Genomic DNA, 22,062 nt, shown 5'->3' with positions numbered 1-22,062 from the left:
CAGGGAGGGGGGTGGCGATGCAGCTGAGGTCTCCAGGGAGAGTCGGTGGTCCTGGCTAATGGCTGTGAGGTGGCAGAGAGAGCTGAGCCCAGGGGAGCAGGAAGCTGTCTCCAGAAGCTTCCCTCTGCAGAATGGAATGGGGGAATCTGGCCGTTTTCCTGTGAGAATCCCTTCCTGCATCTTGAAAAGACTTTCAGGGAAGTTTAGCAAGTGTGTGGCTCCCCTGCCAGCACTCCACCCTGGCTCACCTGCCCATGACATGCTGCCCCTCTCCTCCTTCCCTGCGAGGCTTACACTTACCCCAAAGGCTCCGGGTTCCCACCACGTATCAGTTTCTAGCTTAATGGATTTGTTCCCCAGTTAACACACGGTGCTAGTGAATAGGGCCCAGACAGGGTTCCACAGAGAGGGCGCAGTGGCTGGGGTCAGATGCTGCCCGCAGGAGTCGGGGGGGGGGGAAACACAGGAAGACCTGCAGGGTCTGGTCCCTGCTGACACTGCCCATGAAGGTGACTGAGAGCGGTTCTAGGAGAGAAGGGGGAGAGGAGGTGAGCAACCACTTGCTCTTCAAAGGAAACAGGATGTCTGGGAGGTGGACTCTTCTCTCAAAGCAGCATCCACAGAGCAGGAAGCTTGAGGTTCGGGTTTTCTGCATGAACACTCGGGAGAGTGACAGCAGCAGAGGGAGTATGGGGAGGTGGCAGGCATGGGGCCCAGTGCCAGCCAGGGACAATGAGGGCTCTTTGTTAGTTCAGCAATGACTCCTGCACGTGGTGGGTTAGGGATGAGCCTCTGCCAACGGCCTGCAGGGCAAAGCCTTGGGTGTCCCTGGGCCCAGGGGAGTCCCACAACCTCACCCACAGTTGGTTTCCTATGCTCCTGCCCAGAGTTGTAGAAGGTGTGGTCAAAGGGCAGGAATGGGCTGTTGCCTGCTCCAAGTACGAGGAGGATGTGAAGATCGACAACCACACTCATATTTACTGGGGAATCTTACTGGAAAAATGGCAGAGGGGGAAACAAGTTTTGTCACTCCCTTTTCAAGTATTCCTACTGTACTGGAGAGGCCGGGAAGGAGGTTGCTAATTCAGAGGAATATATTCTAAATGATACAACTGAAGACGAATCAGTGAAAAAAGCCTCAAACCCTTATGGAGGTACATCAGGAAAAGCTAAAAGAAAAAAAAGATAAAAAAGAAGATGCATCAAAAGAGTAGTTCAGACAGTGATGATGAAGAAAAGAAACACAAGAAACTAAAGAAGGCGCAGAATGCCAGGGAGGTCCGCCTTCTTCATGTCAAGGAGATCATGCAGATCGATGAGAGGAAGCGGCCGTACAATAGTATCTATGAAACCCAGGAGCCCATAGAGGAAGAAATGGCGGCCTACAGAATGAAACGCCAGAGGCCAGACAACCCTGTAGCCTCCTTCTTAGGACCGTAGAGACTAGTCACAGACGTCACCTCAGGTACACAGTGAACTCACTCTTCTCGGCTTCTTGCTGAAGATGAGAAACGGAAAAACTCATGTCTGCTCTTCATGCTGCCTGACTTAAATAATAAAACTTCCAGAGGTTGCATAGTAAATTCATTCCTCTCCACGGTGATGATGGACTGGAGTGATAGCACAGCAGGTAGGGCATCTGCCTCGCACATGGCTGACCCGGGTTCGATTCCTCCATCCCTCTCAGAGAGTCCAAGCTACTGAGAGTATCTCGCCCGCATGGCAGAGCCTGGCAAACTCCCTGTGGCGTATTCTATATGCCCAAAACCGTAACAACAAGTCTCACAATGGAGATATTACTGGTGCTCGAGCAAATCAATGAACAATGGGATGACAGTGCTACAGTGCCCAGACTTAAGCTTTAATGAAAGCCAAGTAAACCCTTTAAACAGGATACGATGCAGGGGCTGGAGAGAGATAGTACAGTGGGTTGGGTGCTTGTTTTATATGAGGCCAACCTGGGTCAGTCTCCGTCATCCCATACAGTCCCCCAAGCCCACCAGGAATGATTCATAAGCATAAAGTCAGGGTACAACTGCTGGTTGTAACCCCGCGAAAACTGAATAAAGAAACACAATCCACCTCTTGTCCCTGGCCACTTTTCCGAGTTCCTTACCCCAGCAGGATCTGGCCCCCTCGCTTTCCCCAGCTGTCACGGACTGAGCACACTATTCCCTTCAGACACAAGGACCAACTCCCCCACATCCCCCGCCCCTCGAGCCCGGCACCCCACCGGATTCATGACTCCCCACTGCACCGGGCAGTTCCTGTCTATTCGGCCCCACCAGCCACTCAAGGGCTTGAGTCTTACTTTCCTAGCCTCGGCCGACCCGAGTCAGCAATCAGTTCGGCACTAATCAATGGCATGCATCCACACAGTCACAACCCTCCGGGAACAATACTGTTTTTGGAAACCGTTCGACAACAAAGGAGGGCTCTGTGACAATGGAGGCGTGTGCAGAGGTGCTGGACAGAGACCTTCGCCAGAAGGACAGCCACATGCTAGGACAGAAGGGGGCTGGGGGCTCCTTAGAGGAGGGGGTGGAACTGCCCTCTGAGGGCTGGGGTGAAGCACAACAGTCAGGGCCAAGAAGATGGGCTGGTTCTCACTGGGCCCCGCAGGTAAGGCAGTTGCAGAAGGCTCTGGAGCAGGCACGATTCAGTAGACGCACCCAGGGGTGAGAGAAGAGCAATTTCCCAGCAGGAGTAGAGAAGAACCTCAATCACCTCCCTGTGTGGGCACAAGAATTTGGGGGCTACGGGAAGCAGAGGAACAGGAGCAGAGAAGGAAGTCAAAGCTCCCGAGATCCAGGAGCTGCAGGTGGTGGTGGAGGGCGTGGCTGGCACATGCCGGTGCCCAGGTGGCACCTAGGAGGCATCAGAAACTCAGAAGTGAAGCCCCAGCAGAGACCAGTGCCAGTGGCCTGGGCATAGCGAGGTTTGCAGCCCAGGGTGCAGATGGCATTGGTGAGGAGCATGCAGACACTCACCAGTGCCACCAGGTTCGTGACTCCTCACGCCCTGCTGCCAGTCCCCTGCTCAGGCCCTCCTCAGGCAGGTTTTGGGGTCACCCTCAGTGGCTCTGTGGTTGGTTGTATGTGTAGTTACACCCATGATCAGATTCCTGAAAGCCAGAGGTTCCCCAGTTATGTGACAACCCCAAACATTCTCTCTGTGACCTTCTCAGTGACCTGAGGGGTGATGTCAGCCACGAGAGACCTGGAGTTTTGGGGGTCCCCGAAACAGGAGTGAGAGGTGCAGCGAGGCCAGCAGAGAACGAGACGGTGAGAAAGGTGGGGGCCGGCGGTGCCACATGAACCCCTACATGCTTACAACTACATATGGCAAGTGGCGAGAGTGGGTGACCCTGGGTCCCCACAGAACAGAGTTTGGTTATCCTGGAGGGACCCGGGGTCCATGAGATGCCGGATGGAGGCATAACGCCGGGCATCCATCAGCACATGGGACCAGCCTTCCACAGCGGCCCGGGCTCCTCACATATGCCATGGGGATGCCGACCCCCCTTCACAGACGTGGAGCCAGGGCTGGAGAGGAGCGGGGCTGGGTACGGGGCAGGGCCAGCGGAGAGGGGACCCGGCAGGGACATGGAGCCCAGAGAGAGGGGGGCTCTAGCTGGAGGGAGCGGAGGAGATGGGGACGCAGGTGGTACCTGTCACCATCACGGGCACGTGCCTGCAGAGCGCATGGCAGAGGCTCCCACGGGTCGCTGGAGTCCTGACTGCCCTCCCGCAGCCCCTGTCAGTGCCCTGCTGGAGGCCCCCAGGGAGTGGGCGCAAGGCAGACTCGGGGAGCAGATGTCCTGTTTGCGGGCAGAAGCTAACTTGCTCGTTTGCCACGACCCAGGCTAGGGGGCCAGCTCCTGTCCACCACGAGCACGCAGTGCCCACCAGGCCCCCATAGATGGATCTGGAACAAGAGTTAAGGAGGCAAGGGCGAGTCCGACGCTGCCTCTGCAGGACCCGAAACAGGAAGTAGGACACCAGGGGGCGCTCCAACCACGCCGCTGGAGAGGAGGGGGGTGGGGCGGTGGACGGATCAGCGCTCTGGGAGCTCGCCGAAGGAGGGTCTTCCTCTGGGGAGAGGGGTCCCTCCTGCGCAGGCGCGATGCCCACCGAGGCTGGGGGAGTTTGGCCGTACAGAGCACCAGCCCCGACTTTTACCCTGTGAGTCACCCATGCACAGAGGGTTGCGAGGGCCCCGTGACTGCCCAGTGCCATTGGCAGCTGCCCACGGGGACTGTCCTCCACGCGGGTGTCCCTCGGGACCGAGAAGGAGAACTGTGCGGACGAGACCGGGGACACAGACACAGACCCTGGACAGACACCCCGTCCTGGGGAGCAGACACGTGGTCACACAGAACATAGCTGGCACAGAACGTCCACACAGCCAGAAGCATGGCCCCAGGGCGGTGCCCCCCGGGGGCGGCCCCCGAGAGACTCAGATCACCCGTGAAACGCCCCCTGTTGGCGTTCTCAGAAGTTACCCAGCAATGACGCCGGGACCCCAATCTGTCAGTGTTGAGAGTGGGCGAACCTGCAGTCCCCCGGCAGCCTGGCAAACACCAGAGCTGGCAGAGCTCACGCGCTCAAGTCCCAGGGGCGGACCCCAGGAATGCCCAAGTGGCTGCTGGGGGCACGGAGGAAACGGGGTGGGAGGGCCTAGGAGGCTCACCATGAACCCCAACGCAGGTGGCACCAGAAGCCCAGGCGTGGCCATGGGACTGAGGGGCAGACGGACCCTGTGGCCCCCACCACAAGACAGGGGCCGGGTGCTCAGTCAGAGGTGACCTGTGGGAGACACACCCAGGCAGGCACCTGGCGGTCCCCTCTGAGCACACGTGGCCGGGGCCAGTGCTACCGCACGATGCACCGTGCGAACTGAACATGGTTCTTACCCTCCTTCGAAGATTTTGATCCTCGCCGGCTCCCCTCTCTGGGAGGCAGGAGCGTCTTCCTCCGGCTTCCCGCGCGTCTCTTCTTCCTTTTCCGCTCTAGCCATCTCTTTCTGGCCTTCCGGGGAAACCAGCGAAGGGAGGTGAACCTGGCCCAGCCCGGGTAGGATGAAACCATTGCTGGTTAAAGGGACATAATGGAACGGTGGCCCCCGGCAACGTGCTTGTACCTCACCCACCTCACCCCGCGAAGAGGCATGAAGAGCTCCTCTTTTTAAGTTTTTAGGCCACACATCGGTGCTCAGGGCTGACTCCTGGCTCTGTGCTCAGGCATCACTCCTGGTGGGACTGGGGGACCATCTGGGGGTGCTGGGGATCGGATCAGCAGTGTGCAAAGCAAGCACGCTACCCCCTCCAGTACTGTTTCTCTAGCTCAGAGAGTTCCTCTTTTAAACAACTTTTATCTTACTTTCATTTGGGGGGGCCACACTTGGGTAGCTGCTCAGGGGCTACTCCCAGCTCTGTGCTCAGGGGGTTCTCCTGGGAGTGCTCCGGGGACCATGGGATGCTGGGGATAAAGGCCAGATCGCCTGTGTGCAAAGAAAGTGCTAAAGTGCTCTACCCGCTGGGCGGTGTCCCGGCCTCTGGAAGCACTCCTCTTTACAGAGAGAAGTGAGCCCCAGAGAGGGAATGGCCTTGGCTTCAAGGCCCACTTATCTGGCTCGGAGAGCCCCACTGATGGCTGCAGAACTGGAGATGGGGCATGAACCCAAGTGAGGCAGGGGCTGCTTTAGGGAAGGCAACAGTACCGGATGCTTGGTGAGGTGCTTCCTCTCCCAGCTCAGCCTGCCACCTGGGCCCTCCAGGCAACAACCCAGGAGCCCACTCTGTCTCCCGAGCAGCGGCGATGTCTGGGTCAAGCCAGAGGAGGCTGGTCAGAGCAGCCTTGGTGCTGCTCAGGCCCTGTGATTGTGCCAGAGATTTTTCCAGGACACCCCAACTGAGCTTCTAGGGGAGGGCAGACTGCATGCCAAGCAAACACTTTAATCCCTGTACTCTCTCTCTGGCCCCTCGCAGCGTATATTTCAATTCCTTTTATTATCTCTATAGCCTGACGAGCTAATGTGTCTCTTTTATAAATGCTGAAACCAAGTCAGAAAGAGGTTAAGTAACTGACCCAGGTCACCCAGTTAGCAAGGGATTCAAATCTGGATAACTAAGCCAGTGATAGGACAGTGGATAAGGCACTTATCTTGCATAAGGCTGGGATCCATCTTTGGCATCCCACAGGGTTCCCTGGACACCCCCAGGGATGTTCCCTGAGCTCAGAGCCAGGAGGAAGCCCTGAGCACAGTTGGGTGTGGCCTTCAAGCCAATGCCACCACCAGCAAAAGGACCAAACAATCAAATCTGGACAATTTGACCCTGGAGTCCTTTGAAAAAGTGTGTGTGGTTGTTAAAAAATTGTGTGTTGTGATTCCCATGGGGATGGGAGAGGAAGATGTTTTCCTTGGGAGATGAATGCAGCTACAAATTGAATTCTTAAATAAATTCAGGTTTATCCATGGCTTGTTTATAGAAAAATATCTGAATTGTATCATTGATGATAGGGTGACTTAAGACTGAATATGAAGATAGTTAGGAAGAGATTTTTAAAAATGCTAAAATGTACATCTTCTCAGAGCTACTGGAAGGAGAATGAGAGCTACAGGATGACAAATATCAGCTCAGCACAAATAAATAATTTTGTGAAAGCATTGTCTCCAGAGATGGCTTGGCTGTTCCTGGGCTAGTGAGCTCTCCATATGACAATATGCCAACAGAGACAGTGGTGGAATAATTGTAAAGGCATTGAGTAATAGGCCAGAAACACAGTAACGCACCAAAGGCCTGCACTTCTAGCAGGGAATGTGCTAGTGAATCACTGGCATATTCCAATAAAAAGATTGGGGCTGGAGAGATAGTACAATGAGTAGGACAGTTGCTTGGCATGTAGCCAGCCCGGGTTCAAGCTCTGGAACCATATGGTTCCCTGAGCTCCACCAGGAGTGATTCCTGAGCTTAGCAAGGTCTGATTCAAACCCAAAAAGGAAAAGGACTTTGTCAAGATTCAGCTCAGAATTTTTCAGGATTTAGGAGAGCATCTATTTAAACAAATGGTCACCAGACCCCACTCAACCAAATTGACCAAATTAACTCCTCTTTCCTCATCAAATATCTTCAGTGTTTTGGTCTTTAAAACAGAGAGGCAGAAAGAATGCCCCAAAGAGCTTTCAGGTGAGATCTAGCTTTGAATTAAGACTCAATTCTTGGTAAAATGTTACTTAACTTTTTGTGTCTTGGTCTCTTTATCAATTGGATGGTGACATAGTACCCTACCTTTCAAGGTAGTGGTGAGGAAAAAGGAAAAATTGGGCCCAGAATTTAGCAGCTAGTAGGTCACAGGGATATATATATATATATATATATATATACATATATATATATATATATATATATATACAGCAGCATCTTGGAAATCACCATGGCATGGAGTCTGAAGAGCAAATTAGTTAGGATATTTATGACAAAAGCAAAACTCTCGTTCAGCAATGTCTATGTATTGTCAAGGACATCAGAGAATAAATCTGGGATATAGCTCTGCGAAGAATATTCAGCTGAGCAAAGGAAAAATTTGATGACACAATTATTTAATCTTAAGACAGGAGGATACCAAGATATGAGCATTTATAAAATTTTCCTGTTCCTTTACCTACATCATGGCTTTAGTCTTGGGGATTTATCTCTGATTGGATCAAAACATCTGAATTGAAGAAATAATAATGAACCTCTTTTCATGTCTTTGTCATCTTTTAAGACTTCTATTTTTTAAAACAGACTCAGCAGTCAGATAGATGTGATTCAAAGTCTAGCTGTGCCAAACAATTGCTATGTGACCTTGATCTTGTTTCACCTTCTGACCCTCAGTTACCTCATCTGTGGAAAAGAGAGAGTTCTGTCCTCCCTCAAAGGGAGATGAGCACTGACTGGATTCAAAGGTTTGGTCTGGTGAGGCTGACTGATCACAGGACCTATTGCTATTCCTCAAATGCAAAACCACACAACACATCCTGATCTGTATCTGGAGACTGTTCTCTGCAGGGGGTGAAGTGAGGATGGCATTTGAATGAAGCTGATTTGGAATGAAGTTTAACACTTAAACTTCCTGGACTTTCAGGAGACAGTTAACTTCATAGATCCGGATGCACTCTTAGGTCAAAAGGCAAAGGAGGAATAAATATTAAGAATCTGGTGCCATTTTATAGCATAGCCACAGCAGTGAGTGATATTGCTGCTGACTACATGGCACAGAGCTGTTTGCTATCCTGCTCCTAGGAAAGGAAGGGTCATTTCAGGAGCTTTTGTTGTTGTTGTTGTTGTTAAATTCTAGAAGCTCTGGAAATGGGGACATTTCAAGTGGTGACAAAGAAGAAAACAACAGCTGAAGAGATAAGGAAAGCAAGATGAAGAGAGCAAAGGGGAAATATACTAGGCAGTGGTGTAAAGTTCTAAGATGGCTGTAACAGAACTTCTGAAAAACCAAGTTTTCCAACTCAGTCTTGGGAGAACTTTTTCTTTTCCTGGTTCACATAGTATATTTGATGGGAGAAGAAACTCACTTGGAGGCTAACTTTTCTGAAATCTAGTTCAACGGTGTGAAAGTCAATGCTGACAAAGGACCTCTCCTCCTCTCCCCTCCCAAAAGGATGTTATCATGTCAGGTACCACAGCTGACAGGGAGGAAATCTGTGACTCATATGGCGTTAGTTCTACAAATGCAAGATGAGAGGAATGTGGCTTTAAAAGCTCAGAAAGGTTTACAAGACATCAGTGTGTGAGTAGGGGGTCAGGTGGAGATGCCGAGCAGGACTTACCTCTGTCATGCGGGGCTTGCGGGAGCTGGATGGCACAAGCCTGTCCGTCTCAGGATGCGGAGCTGTGGCCATGGTGTATGTCTCTTTGCTCACCTTCTGCTTAGACCTCAGGAGGGACAAAGCAGCTTTAGTGGAAACCCCCGGAAGGTTGGGGTTGTACAAACTTATGCACCAACCAGCGTAAACAGAGGACCTCCTATCTGCATGCTGGATGTGATTTGGCTTAATGTAGTTTAAATAGCACCAACTGACATGAGTGGTCGTGTGGAGGCTGGGGAACTGCAGTACCTTCTTGGCGTCCGTACCTTCCTGTGACTTGGCTGGCCTGGAGGATGTTTCTGGCAGAGGCAGCGAGCCGGGAGGTGCCTGTGGAGGGGGGTCAGGCTGTTCCTTGGAATCTTCTTTCTTTACACTCAGAGGAGATAGCCCTCTTTGCTGAGGTTGACCAGATGGCTGGGCATAGTCCTTCAAAGCCTCTGAGTCTGGGGCTGCCCTGGGGGGCAACGGTGGGCGGGGAAGGGAAGGGACTTCCTTTGGGTCGGATGACTCTGAAGACAGCCCAGATAGCTTTTCTACCTCTCTCTTGCCTGGATCTTGGCTTCCCAGGTGGTATTTCTCTGGCCTCTTGGCGTCTGCAGGGCTGGTCAGCACCACACTGCAGGGCTTTACCAGCTCCAGTTTTTCGTCAGCCTGGGAAGCCTCCTCTTCCTTCACCCTCTTTTGCTGCTGGGTTTCCATGGTAAGCTCAAGGCTGCCAGCGGGTGAAAGCACGCGCTTGCTCCCCCCCACGGAGGATGAACTGCCCTCCAGGCTCAGGGCCCCCTCTGAGGACTGCGGCGTGCCTTTCCGCTCAGGTAAAGTCACGGGCACTCTCAGGTAGGGAGTCGGGAAACGTCCGCTCTGCTCTTCGGGGACCCTGGCAGGCCCGGGGCCGACCTGGTACACCTCTGCCCCACCCACAGTCGTCCCTTTGTGAACGGGCTCCTCAAACTTGGGGAGAGCAGCCGTGACTGAGCTGCCCTGAGACTGGGTGACCAGAATCTGGGAGAGAGTAGTGTACATGGCACTCCCATAGGACGGCATGTGGGTCTGAATGCGGACGGGCACCACCAGGGACACCATGGTGTCTGGACAGGTGGGCAGGGCCGGCGGAGGGGCCGATGTGGGTGCTGAGGAGCTGACTGGGGGGGTTACAGGGGGCAGTGGAACGTCACCCCTGAATTCCGTGCTGGGGGAGGGACCAGCCATCCCTGTTTCTAGGGGGGCCAGGCTGCTTTTGCCCTGGGGAAGGTGACTTTCCACCTCGCCAGGGAGAGGGAGGGCAAACTGGGATTGCAGAGGCAGGAAAAACCCAGATGAGAGTGGTGTGGAGGCAGGGTAGGGCATGGGGAGATAGGAAGGGGGCTGCCGGAAGGGGATGCTGGCGGGATGAGGCAGGAGCTGGGGCAGGTGGAGGTGTCCTGGGTGCAGGACAGTGGGTTGGAGTGGAAGGGGCGGGGCCTGAAACAAGGAGGGCGGAAGTGGGGGCATGGAATAGGGCGGGGAGAGGAGGCTGGACATGGTCTGGGTGGAGAAGAACTCTGAAGCCTCTCCCGGCTCCGGGTGTAAGAGGTGCTGGAAGGAGAAGACTGGGAGCGGAGGAGGCAGGTAGGGCTTCTCGTGCAGGGGGAGCTGAGTGAGGGGGTGGTGGAACGCGTCTTCTGTGTAGGGCGGGGTGGAGCCGAGAGCAGGTCTGTCTGGAGCGTGGCCCTGGCCTTCCAGGGCCCTCCCGAGAGGGGCAGGCCCGGAGGAACTCTGGGCGGCAGGGTTACTGGGTGAGGGCTTGGCCTCCTCACCCTCCTGCCTGCCTGCGGGTGTGGCCTCCAGCTCTGCGTCTGGAGGCCGGCTCAGGGACGCCTGTCTCACCAAAAAGCATTTCCTTCTCTCTGCGGCAGCAGCCGGTGGGGCGGCAGCGGCGGGGGCGGCTGGAGGGCCAGGCCCGGGGAGGCCAGCGGAGGACAGGCTGCCATAGTCGAAAGACTTGCTGCGCATCTCGGCCATGTGGGCAGAGGGGGCGACGTTGGGGCTCTGCTCCGAGGCCGACCTCCGCATCTCTCTGGCGTGGCTGTGGGCATGGTGGCTGGGGACGGTCAGCCTGTGGGTGCCCAAGGGCCTGGGGCGAGTGTCAGCCACGGGACCGGGGGCCTCGGCCTTTCCGTGGTCGTCCCTGTCGAAGGAGGCCGAGCGGCTGGACCCGCTCAGGGACACACTGCTCTCCTGGCTGGGGCTGCGGGACAGGGGCGCCGTGGACTCGAAGCTGGACTCGCCCGAAGACTGGGCCATCTCGGCCAGGCGCAGCCTCTTCTTCTTGGGCGGCAGCTTCTCGGCAGGGAGCTGGGCCAGCGTCTGGCTGCGCTGCGGCCACTGGAACTCCTCGGGCCTCTCGGGCTCCTTGGGCGGCGGCTCCGGCTCCGTGTCGGGCCGGTCGGGCTCCTCGGTCACCAGGATCTCGGGGACCTGGATGTTGGGCTGGCGCACCAGCCTGGCCTGCAGGGAGTGAGGGGAGCGCGTGAGAGCGGCGGGGGGCGCCGCGGAGAAGGGGGCCGCCGGCCGCTCTTCCCCTTCCGAGCTGCAGGGCTGCTCCAGGGAGTCCGACTTCTCGAAGGAGCTGGTGTGCTGGATGACGGAGATCTCTTTGGACGTGGTTCTCCTCTCCTTCCCCGACTCGGAACCTGGCCCCGGTTTGGGTGTGCCGGACGGGAAGGCCGGGAGGGTCTCCCGCGAGGGCCCCAGTGCACTGGGCTCTGCTGCCGACTTGCTGGGCTCCAGGGTAAGGGTCCGAGGTGCCTCGGAGGGCCTGGGGCCGCCAAACGGGCTTTTTGTGGACTCGAAGGCCGGAGGCTCCTCCTCGTCCCCCAGGCTCTTCTCTTTCCTCCTCTTCCTCAGCGGCGTGAGCTCCAGGGTGGCCCCCAGCTTGTAATGCATCATCTGGGACCAGGGCTCCTGCTCCGGGCGACTCTTCTCGGCAGCGTCGGGAGCCGGGGGCGCCCCTGCCGGGGCCGGGGCCGGGGCCGGGGTCGGGGCCGGGGCCGGGGCGGCCGGCTTGGCCATCTGCAGCTCGGAGCAGTAGTACTTCTTGTGGGCTTCGTAGTTGTCCCTCTTCTTGTAGCGGGCGCCGCAGACGTGGCATTCGTAGGTGACCCCTTTGGCTTTCGGGCCCCTCTTGGTCTTCTTGGCGGGGTCTCCTTCCGCGGGCTCCGGGGGCTCCTCGGGGGGCTTGGCGGGGGCGTCTTGGCCGCTGGGCCCCGCCTCCTCGGAGCTGTACTCCGCCCCCAGGGGCAGCTCGATGGCCGGCTGGCGCTTGAGCATGCGCGGGTGGGAGGTCAGCCCCTGGATGCTGCGGCTCAGGGTCTCGGGGTCGGCCACGTGGTCGTCGAAGGAGTAGCTCCCGCGGAAGGGGTGGTGGGCGGCGCTGAGGGTGCAGGCGGCGGAGGGCATGGAGTGGCTCCGCAGCAGGGGCACGGGGGTGGCGGTGGTGCTGGGCGGGTGCTGGAGGCCCAGCAGCGCCGGGTCCGGCTTCAGCTTGTCGCCGTGGGGTGCGGGGGGCTCTCGGTAGAGGCTGGACTTGGGGGAGTCGACGCTGCTGCGGCGGGACAGCGAGCTCCGGCGGGGCTTCACGCTGTCTATCTCGCTGGTGTCCACCACGGCCTCGTTGATGGTGATGAGCTTGGTGATGTGCTCGATCACCTGCGTGCGGGGCACCGACAGCGGCACCAGGCTGGGCTTGTCGTCGCCGGCCAGGGGCAGCAGGGGCTGGGCGGCCGTGCGCTGCCCGATGCGGCCGCACTTGCCGAAAATGATCTCGGCGTAGGACCGGGCGTTGGTGTTGGGGGGGCTGGCCTGCTGCTCGGCGCTCTCGGAGCGCGAGAAGTAGCCCGACTCGGTGCTGCCCTTGCTGCCGGGGCTCAGGAACGCCTGCTCGTCGATCACCTTCTTCCGCTCGCTCAGGCGGAGGGCCAGCTTCTGCTTGATGCTGTGGGTGTCCTCGGCTTTATGGCTCAGGGCGTGTTCCGAGGGGGGTTCGGCGAACGGGGCAGGGTCCTCGAGGGACGGGGCGGCGCTGGACTGGGACAGGGAGCAGCGCTCGTGGCTGGAGCCGGGGCTCCCGGAGGAGCCGTAGAGACCGCTGGACAGGAGCGGGTGCTTGGGCCTGCCGGGGAGCTCGGCCGGGTGGGAGGCGGCCGCGGTGCCCGTCTCCTCTTCCGAGTCTGTGCTCTCCCCCTCGGTGGGCTCCTCGAACTCCTCCCCGGGGAGCCGCTCCATCTCCAGCCCTGGGGTGTACATCTCGCCCCCCAGGCCCGAGGCCAGGCCGGCCTTGATGCGGTGGGCGTGGGACTTCCTGTGCTTGTAGAGGTTGCTCTTGGTCTTGAAGGAGAAGCCGCACGGGCCGCAGGGGTAGGGCCTCTCGCCCGTGTGGGAGCGGATGTGCTTCTGCAGCACGCTGGGCTTGGCGCAGGGCCGGCTACAGTACTGGCAGATGTACTTGCCTGGCTTCTGGGGCTTCCTCTCCTTCTTGTGCACCTCCTCCGTGGGTTTCGGGGGCACCTGGGAGGCACGGGGCACGTAGACTTTGGGGATGCCCGGCATGTCCTCAGGGGGGAGGATGGACGCGTGGGCAGGAAGGAGCTGGCCCTGAGGATGGAGCCCTGGGGTGATGAAGGAGCTAGAAGGGCCGGGTCTCAGGGGGTCGACCAGCTGCCACGTGGATCCTTCCAGGAGATGCTCGGGCTGGCCGGGCGCCCTGAATGCTGGTGTCAGAGGCTGCGGCAGCTGAGGGAGGTGGACGGAGGCTTCGATGGACGGCCTCTTGGGGGGCTTCTGTGGTTGGCCCGTCTTCTCCTGAGGGCCTTCCCGGAGGATCAGTGAGGGCCCCGGGAAGGGCTGCGGGACTAGGAGCTCTTGGAGGGGGCTTTCCTGGGGGGCAGCGGCTGTCACGCTGCTAGGGTACGGGACGCTGGGTGCAACACTGGTCTGAATGGCCTCTCCTTTGGTCAGCCGCTTCCGGGGACTCCCCTCAGCCTTCTTGGTGCCCTTGACGCCGTGTTCCGGATCCATGGCCCCCGCACAGGCGCCGGGTGCTGTTCAGACCGGGGTGGGGCAGGCTGCACTCACGAGCGACCCACCGGTCCCCAGCCCGGCCTCGGCCACATGGGGGAAGAGCTGCGGGAGCTGAGCCCAGGAGGGCCTGGGGAGCTGTCTTTTGTTTTTTCTTTCTTTCTTTTTCTCTTTTGCAAGTGTCAGGGGGCAGCCAGGGGATGCTCAGCAGGTGCTCAGGGCCCGCTGCGCTCAGGCTGCCGCGGCATGGCTGGCGACTCTGCACGCAGAAACCACTTTAGCACTTCCCACCCGAGTGGCTGGCGTGGAAACATCACAAAGGAGGTCAGGGTGGCCATCCTACAGTCTCAGTGGGCAGCGGCAAGGGGCCCCCCATGCGTCCCCAGGGTGTGACGGGAACTTTCGGAAGCCGGAGAAGTCCTCTTGCATAGCCCGCTCATCCCTGGTCCTGGCACGGGGGCCGCCGCAATGGAGGCTGAGGGGGGGTCCAGTCCTCTTGGCCCCTCTTGTTCCGGGGTGCAGATGGGTGGCCGTGGAGGGGAGTCACGCTCTTCTACGGCAGAAACACACACACGCACGCACACAGACACGAGAAGATAAAGTTAGTGCAACTTGTCTGCAACCTCTGCGGTCCTGCCAGGGCAAGCAAGGCGCTCAGCCAGAGCTGCAGTGCACAGCTCACACCTAAGGCTGCCCCTCCCTCCTCTTCCCTCCCCCCCACCCCCACCACGCCCCAGTGACTCCAATGTCAGCAGTAGGGAAGTATGGTCATAGGCATAGGGGTTAGTCAGGACAGACAGCAGGGCACTGGGGGACAGGAGGCACCAAGCAGGAATCAGCTCCCTCAGCCCCTTTGTCTCGGTGCTAACATGGGTACCAATTTCTGTTCCACTGCCCCATGGCTGAGAGGGTCCAACACCATACTGGGTGTGGGTGGAGCTGGGAGGGAGGTTGGCAAGGGGGCAGCTGGCACAAGATGGGGCAGCAGCAGACCTCCTGGGACGAGCTGTCCAACAGGTAGATCATTCTTGGTCCCAGGTGCGTCTCTCTCATATGCTGAGGGAGTCCATGAGGGGCACCTCTCATGGCCTTTGCCCTGGTGCTAATGCATTTCTGGAGCCCGTGACACCTGGAGGAGTTAAATGCTTGGCCTCGGGTGTGGCAGCCCCCAATCTCTCTGGCCCCCTCGTCCTAATCCCCCTGACTGGGCCAACCCCACTGTCGCCATCTGGGAGGGATCGTTCTGGAGATTTCCTCTGAGCCCCACAGTCTGTCCTGGCCTGGTCAGTGCCCCTAGAGAGGTCCTGCACAAAGCTCATCACCAGGGTCTTTGCCAACTCTGAGTGGCACCCCTGGGCCAGCACTCTTGGAGCCGAGGCTGCCTGAGTGTGGGTCTCTTGGGCCCGCCACCCCAGCAGCAAAGCCAGAGGTCAGCCCTTTGTCCCGGTGAGCAGAGCTGGGAGGGGCAGCTCCAGAGGGCCAGTGGCAAGCACGGGTCCTGCACCCCTGGGAATCGGGCCAGTGCTGGAGCACAGGGAACTCAAGGCGGTCCACCTGCCCCACCTCGGTGTCTGGGGAAGGACCTCGTGTCTCTGCCACTGTCCGGTATCCTGACCCCACAGTCCCTTCCTGCCTGGTGCTGTTCTTAACCAGGGCTTGCTGATGGAGATGTGGAGTGTTTGGGTGCCCAGAAATCGAGTGAGTGTGAATGACTGACTGACACTTTGACATTAATTTGTCTCTCAAACGTCAGAAACCTCAAAACGTTATGGAAAGGGAGGGGTTTTGAAGTACTAGCTAAAAATTATATAAACTTGTTCCTGTGTCTTTCCTTTCCATCTTGGTTCCACAAAGACTTTTGGGAAGAATTTGGATCATCAGTGACTCACCTGGACTCAAGAAAAGATCTGGGTGTCCAGGGGTCACTCCTGGCGGTGCGGAGGACCATATATGATGCCAGGGGTTTTAACCAGGCAGGGTCAGCAGTGTGTAAGGCAAGTGCTTTAGTCTCCATGCTGTTTCTCCAGCTCATTGCACAACATTTTTGTTTGTTTGGTTTTCGGCCACACCTGGCAGTGCTCAGGGGTTACTCCTGACTCTACACTCAGAAATTACTTCTCGTGGTGCACAGAGATTGAATGGGATGCCGGGATTGAACCTGGGTCAGCTGTATGCAAGGCAAATGCCCTATCCAGTTTTCTAGCTTTCTGGCCCTCCAGAACAATTTTAAGGTAACTCTACCACAATTGTATTCAGAAAAATAAATTACAAATATATGATACCATAAGAATAGCAAGTCTGAACAAAGGAAAATGTAACAAGGCAGGAGGAGTTCAGGATTAGTTATGGGAAAGAAAAGATAGTATACCAATCCTAAGGGTTTACAGAGTTTATCTAGTTCAAGTATACTTTATTTCTGAGCTTCCTGGAAGCCAAGAGAAAAGGGAGATGAGGTCTATTATAGATAGACTCCTTATTGTCAAAGAGGAAGAAATATGCTAGTTCCTTGTGGGAAGCAATGAATTACTTGAAAAGAGTTTGTTCACGTGATACTGCCAACAGGTATAGTGACTCATGCCATAAGGTCAAAACCAGTGCTCCTTCTAACGATACTTGTGCATGATATTGTATGCTAAACATGCACACATACACATAATTGGGCACATATTGGTGCCCAGGGACACATACACACACACACACACACACATACACGGACAGACACACATGCATGTGCAGACACACACACATGATGGGCAGGATTTTTCACCCTGTAAAGTAGGTCAAGGTGGCTGGGCTCAGATGGTGGCAAGGCAGGTTAGATAAGAAGATGTGGGTGTAGGGATTAGAGAGCCACAGAAGGAAGTTTGGACCAAGAGAGTGGCCGAGGCTCAGGGCAGGGCCATGGCTGGGAACAAAAAACATGGCTAAGCCTGGAAATAGCTCCTGTAAGTGGTTCCACTTTCTTTGAGAGAACAGAAGCCCCCAAGCATCAGTGGGGTCTGGCTACCCAGCAAGAATGGATTGTCCACCCTTTCTTGGAGTGCTTTCACTTGGCCAGCCTGCAGTGTGCACCTTGCAGACTGTGGTCAGAGAGAGAAGTGCTCCCCCCACTCCTCCTCCTTTTCTCAGGAAGGGACATGGAGGCAGAAGAATCGATGAGCCAACTCAGACCCCATGGACTGGAGAATGACCCTCAGTGTTGGGAGATGAGAAGGTTGGATGAAGGTGTGGTGTGAGCTACCTTCTCTCCTCTGTTAGCCCACAGTTCTTCAAGCTCTCAGTCCCTTTGGGAGGGTTTGAACAAATACTAAATCATTCAGGTTCAGTACTGAGGCTGGGGGCTGGGGCAGGGGTGGGCGAAGGAGACCTCGCCAGGGCCCAGGCTGGGTATAGCTGGGACACAGGGAAAGGCAGAGTCACAGATAGTTCTTAGATCTACAGGTCCAGATGGGCACTGTTTGGGAGGTGCCACTGGGACCCGGGGGCAGCCACACAGCTTAGCGAGTCCAACGGCAGCATGGCAGCTCCGACAGCTCGTGCCTGAATCCCATCTCTTCCAGCTCCTAACTGGAAATTCTTGGAACGTCTCTAAGCCTTGTTCTCCCTTCCCAGCAAATGGGGATGATAAAAGCCCCGCATGCAGCTGAAATGAAATCAATTCACATAAAGTGCTTAGCAGGGGACTTGGCCTAGAGGAAGCGTCCAAGAATGAGCAGCTGTCGATGCTGGGGGAACGGGCTTCCTTTGGCGGGCCTGCCGGGGTCAGCGGAGAGAGCCTGGGCCTGAGCTCCAGTCCTGGGTGCTACTTCAGCTTGTCTGAAGGACAGACTATGGCTCTCAAGCATGCAACATGCCTGGTACGCAGGTGCTGCTCTCAGAAGGAGGCACAGGTCCGAGCAGGGTTTCTGAAGATGCTCACACATTATTTTTTTTTTTGATATATTTATTTATTTATTTATTTATTTATTTTTAATTAGAGAATCACCGTGAGGGTACAGTTACAGATTTATACACTTTTGTGCTTATACTTCCCTCATACAAAGTTTGGGAACCCATCCCTTCACCAGTGCCCATTCTCCACCACCCGTAAACCCAGTGTCCCTCCCACCCTCCCCAATCCCATCTCCCCCCCACCCCACCCTGCCACTGTGGCAAGGCATTCCCTTCTGTTTTCTCTCTCTAATTAGCTGTTGTGGTTTGCAATAAAGGTGTTGAGTGGCCGCTGTGCTCAGTCTCTAGCCCTCATTCAGCCCGCAACTCCCTTCCCCCACATGGCCTTCGACTACAATGTAGTTGGTGATCGCTTCTCTGAGTTGACCTTTCCCCGGAACGTGAGGCCAGCCTCGAAGCCATGGAGTCAACCTCCTGGTACTTATTTCTACAGTTCTTGGGTGTTAGTCTCCCACTCTGTTATTCTATATACCATAGATGAGTGCAATCTTTCTGTGTCTGTCTCTCTCTTTCTGACTCATTTCACTCAGCATGAAACTTTTCATGCCCATCCACTTAACTACAAAATTCTTGACCTCCTTTTTTCTAACAGCTGCATAGTATTCCATTGTATAGATGTACCAAAGTTTCCTCAACCAGTCATCCGTTCTGGGGCATTCGGGTTTTTTCCAGATTCTGGCTATTGTAAACAGTGCTGCGATGAACATACATGTGCAGATGTTGTTTCGATTGTACTTTTTTGCCTCTCTGGGATATATTCCCAGCAGTGGTATTGCTGGGTCAAATGGGAATTCAATATCTAATTTTTTGAGAGTCGTCCAAATTGTTTTCCAGAAGGGCTGAACCAGTCGGCATTCCCACCGATGCTCACACATTATTGAGTCACCCAACTAAGGGAGAAGAGGGGTGCACAGATTCTCAAGCTGGCAGGGCCCAGCAGACCCAGCCTGGGACGGCGCCAGCTGATTCAGAAAGACTCCAGGTAAACTGCAGAGATGTGCACTTGTGCCAAAGTGTCCTCCCCACAAGTAAAGCACTCTGCTTGTTCTTCTGTACCTTGGGCTGACTTTATTGATTAATACTCCCTACTCTCATAAACTACTGGCTGGAGCGATAGCACAGCAGGCAGGGCGTTTGCCTTGCACGCAGCCAACCCGGGTTCGATTCCTCCGCCCCTCTCGGAGAGCCTGGCAAGCTACCGAGAGTATCTCACCCACATGGCAGAGCCTGGCAATCTACCCGTGGCATATCCAATATGCCAAACACAGGAACAACAAATCTCACAATGGAGACATTACTGGTGCCCGCTGGAGCAAATCGATGAGCAATGGGATGACAATGACAGTGACAGTGACCCTCATACACAAATAGTGAAAGGGGATTAGACACTGCCTGGAAGGTCCCAGTTAATTTTCCTTGGATGACTGTGCTCTCTGAATCTCTACCTTCCCTTCCTCACCTCTCTCCTGAAGTCAAGCTCCATGCTTAGCTTGGCATTTCTTCACACTGGTGACAAAGCAAATTCTGTTCCTAGCAAAGAGAACCCCAAGGCAAGTTGGGTGAGTTCTACCTGACCAGAGTTTATCTTCCTGTCAGAGGGCCCAAGAAATGACATTACCAGGGAGGCATAAGGTCTCTGGCAATAGCCCTGAGGAGAGCAGAAAAATGGTTTACGGTCAAGAGCAAATGCTGATGCAGTCTGAGTTCTGATCCACCATGCCCGCAGATATCCAGACACAAGCCCTGACTGTGGCGGGTAGAGAGGCTGCAGGGAGGAGGGTCCAAATCCATGTCCAGTGTCCAGACTGAACACGTGGGTGCTTCTATATGGCCACTGTCCTTGGCATCTACACCAGAACTCTCTCAGGCAGGGCAGTTACTGTCTCATTTTACAGAGTTAAAAACAAGGCCCCAAATCACAGCGCTGGGCAGGGCAGGCCGGGTCCTGAACCTAGGCCACACCTGAGCTGCGTGACAGACAGAGACGAAGCGAGAGCCAGGCCAGTCTCATGTGGATCGCACCAGTCCTGGCTTCTTCCTGTCCTCGTGTGGGCGGGCCCCGTGATGTGCTCTTGTTCACTCTGCCCCCAAGAGATGGTGTTTGAGTCCTATTCCCTTTGAGAACAGGGGTGCCGGCGTCTGCTGAACGAGAGCCTGGTGAAACCCCGACGGTTGCAGTTAACGAACCACTGAGCTCTCTGTGACTGCAAATCCAGTGACCTGGACCCCTACCAGCTCCTCAATGTCTTTCTTGTTTATATTTGCCAGTAAGGATTCAAAGCGGCTTCTGAACTGAGAACCTTGTGTGCCTCTGAACCTGATGCTTATCTGAAATGGTCTAGGAAGTGCTTGTGGCTAAAACAGCTGAAGGAAGACAAAGCCTGAACGGAGAGGTGGGCAGCGGCGTCCGGCTTTATCTCTGGCCACTTGTATTCTGCCAGTCTCCCAATGTATCTGAGAGAGAGCTGCACTCTGGTGCTGCTGCCTCAGTCTCTCTCCCACCGACCCACAGGCTTCCATACACATGACGCCGCTGCCTGCCAAAACAAGCCACCATCTGAGCGTCCTCAATAGTGAAGGCTCTTTGGTCTACTATGAAGGGCAATGCAGAGAAGATAGCAGAACACACACACACACACACACACACACACACACACACACACACACAGAGGGTCATGTGGCCAAGGACATCAGGTGATGTATACAGTGTGTTTTTAAAAGTTGACAACAGTAGAAGCAGAGCTCCCTGGGATTTCCACTGTTCCTGGCCATGTGGCAGGATGGAGCTAAAAGTGCTTGTAATGATAAGCCGTTTTTAATGATCACTCTGCAACTCATCTCTTCATTCATTCACTTGGCCCGCAAGCATTACACAGTTCTTCTCAATCAATGTCAGGACCAGTCAGGTGGAAAATGACATAAATTACAGACCTTACTGTATAGTCACGATCATCAAGGGAGTGTGATATCAACACAAGGAGAAACCAGAGATTATCAATAGAAACAACAGGGTAAGAAAACAAACTCACAAATACAGTTTGCAACCAACGTGACAATTATCAGGAGAAATAGTGGCCTTTTCAATAAATGTCATACTAGAGCAATGGGATATTCATAGGGGGGAAAAAGGGAAACTTGACCCCTATCTCATTCCATATATGCAATTAATGTAGAGGGATCGGTTGGTTTGAATACCAGAGATGAAACAATAAAGCTCATGAAAGAACACACAACAAAAACCTAAAAATTGAGCTTCCATATGACCCAACAATACTGCATTTGGGAATAGACCCTAAGGATCCACAAACACAATGCAGAAAAGCCATTTGCACTCCGGTGTTCTTGCAGCACTGTTCACAATAGCCTGAATCTGGAAACTACCCAAGTGCCCAAGAATAGATGAGTGGATAAAGAAACTATGGTACATCTATGCAATGGAACACTACACAGCTGTTAGGAAAAACGAAATCATGAAATCTGCTTATACATGGATGGACATGGAGAGTATTGTGCTGAGTGAAATGAGTCAGAGGAACTGGAACAAGCAGAATGATCGCGCTCATTCGCAGGTATAAAAAAATAAACCCCATAGTATGTGAACAATGCCTAAAGAGAATAGAAACAAGGGCCAGGAGGAAGCTTGTCAAGGGTAGGAAGCTTGCCAAAAAGGGGAGTGGGATTGCAGTAGGAGAAGGGTCTGGCCGTGACAATGGCAGTTGGAAATGATCACTCTGGACAGAGGCCGAGTGCTGAAAGGAGGTTAAAGTGATACATATGATATCCTTTCAGTAACAGTATTGCAAAACACAGTGCCTAGAGGGAATAAAAGGGAAAAGAGAGAGGGGGGAAGGGGAGAAAAGGAGAGAGAGGGAGAGAGGGAGAGGGAAAGAGAGAGAGAGGTAGAGAGAGACAGAGAAGGTGGGGGAGAGAGAGAGAGAAGAAAGGTGTCTGTCATAGAGACAGGCTCCGGGGGTGGTGGGGGGCGCCAGGGAAACTGGGAACATGGGTGGCAAGAAGTGTGCACTGGTGAAGGGAAGGTGTTGGAACATTGTATGACTGAATTTCAATCAGGAATAACTTTGTAACTGTATCTCACGATTAAACTTTTTAAAAAAGAACACACAAGAACTTAGAGCTAGCAAACATAGTTTACAAAAAGTGTAATCACCACATCCAAAAGAACAAAAGCAA

The 22,062-nt window shown here is 55.1% G+C and overlaps 1 protein-coding gene across 8 annotated transcripts in view; it reads right to left on the bottom strand.

The window, feature by feature from the left end:
- Window positions 1-22,062, bottom strand: part of HIVEP3 (HIVEP zinc finger 3) — a 438,249-nt gene that overhangs the window by 31,971 nt on the left and 384,216 nt on the right. For all 8 annotated transcript variants that reach the window (XR_008630211.1, XM_055138552.1, XM_055138558.1 and 5 more), the window contains 2 exons: window positions 8,827-14,473; window positions 4,916-5,061 (listed from right to left, as the gene is read on the bottom strand). Coding sequence is in view for 7 of the 8 variants with exons in the window: in XM_055138552.1 (XP_054994527.1) it covers window positions 4,916-5,061; window positions 8,827-13,920 (5,240 nt within the window). In the remaining variant the exon portion in view is untranslated. The remainder of the gene's footprint in view (window positions 1-4,915; window positions 5,062-8,826; window positions 14,474-22,062) is intronic.

The sequence above is a fragment of the Sorex araneus genome, chromosome 5 (assembly GCF_027595985.1).
Source record: "Sorex araneus isolate mSorAra2 chromosome 5, mSorAra2.pri, whole genome shotgun sequence".
Lineage (NCBI taxonomy): Eukaryota > Metazoa > Chordata > Mammalia > Eulipotyphla > Soricidae > Sorex > Sorex araneus.
This window is presented reverse-complemented; position numbering and strand designations above follow the sequence as displayed.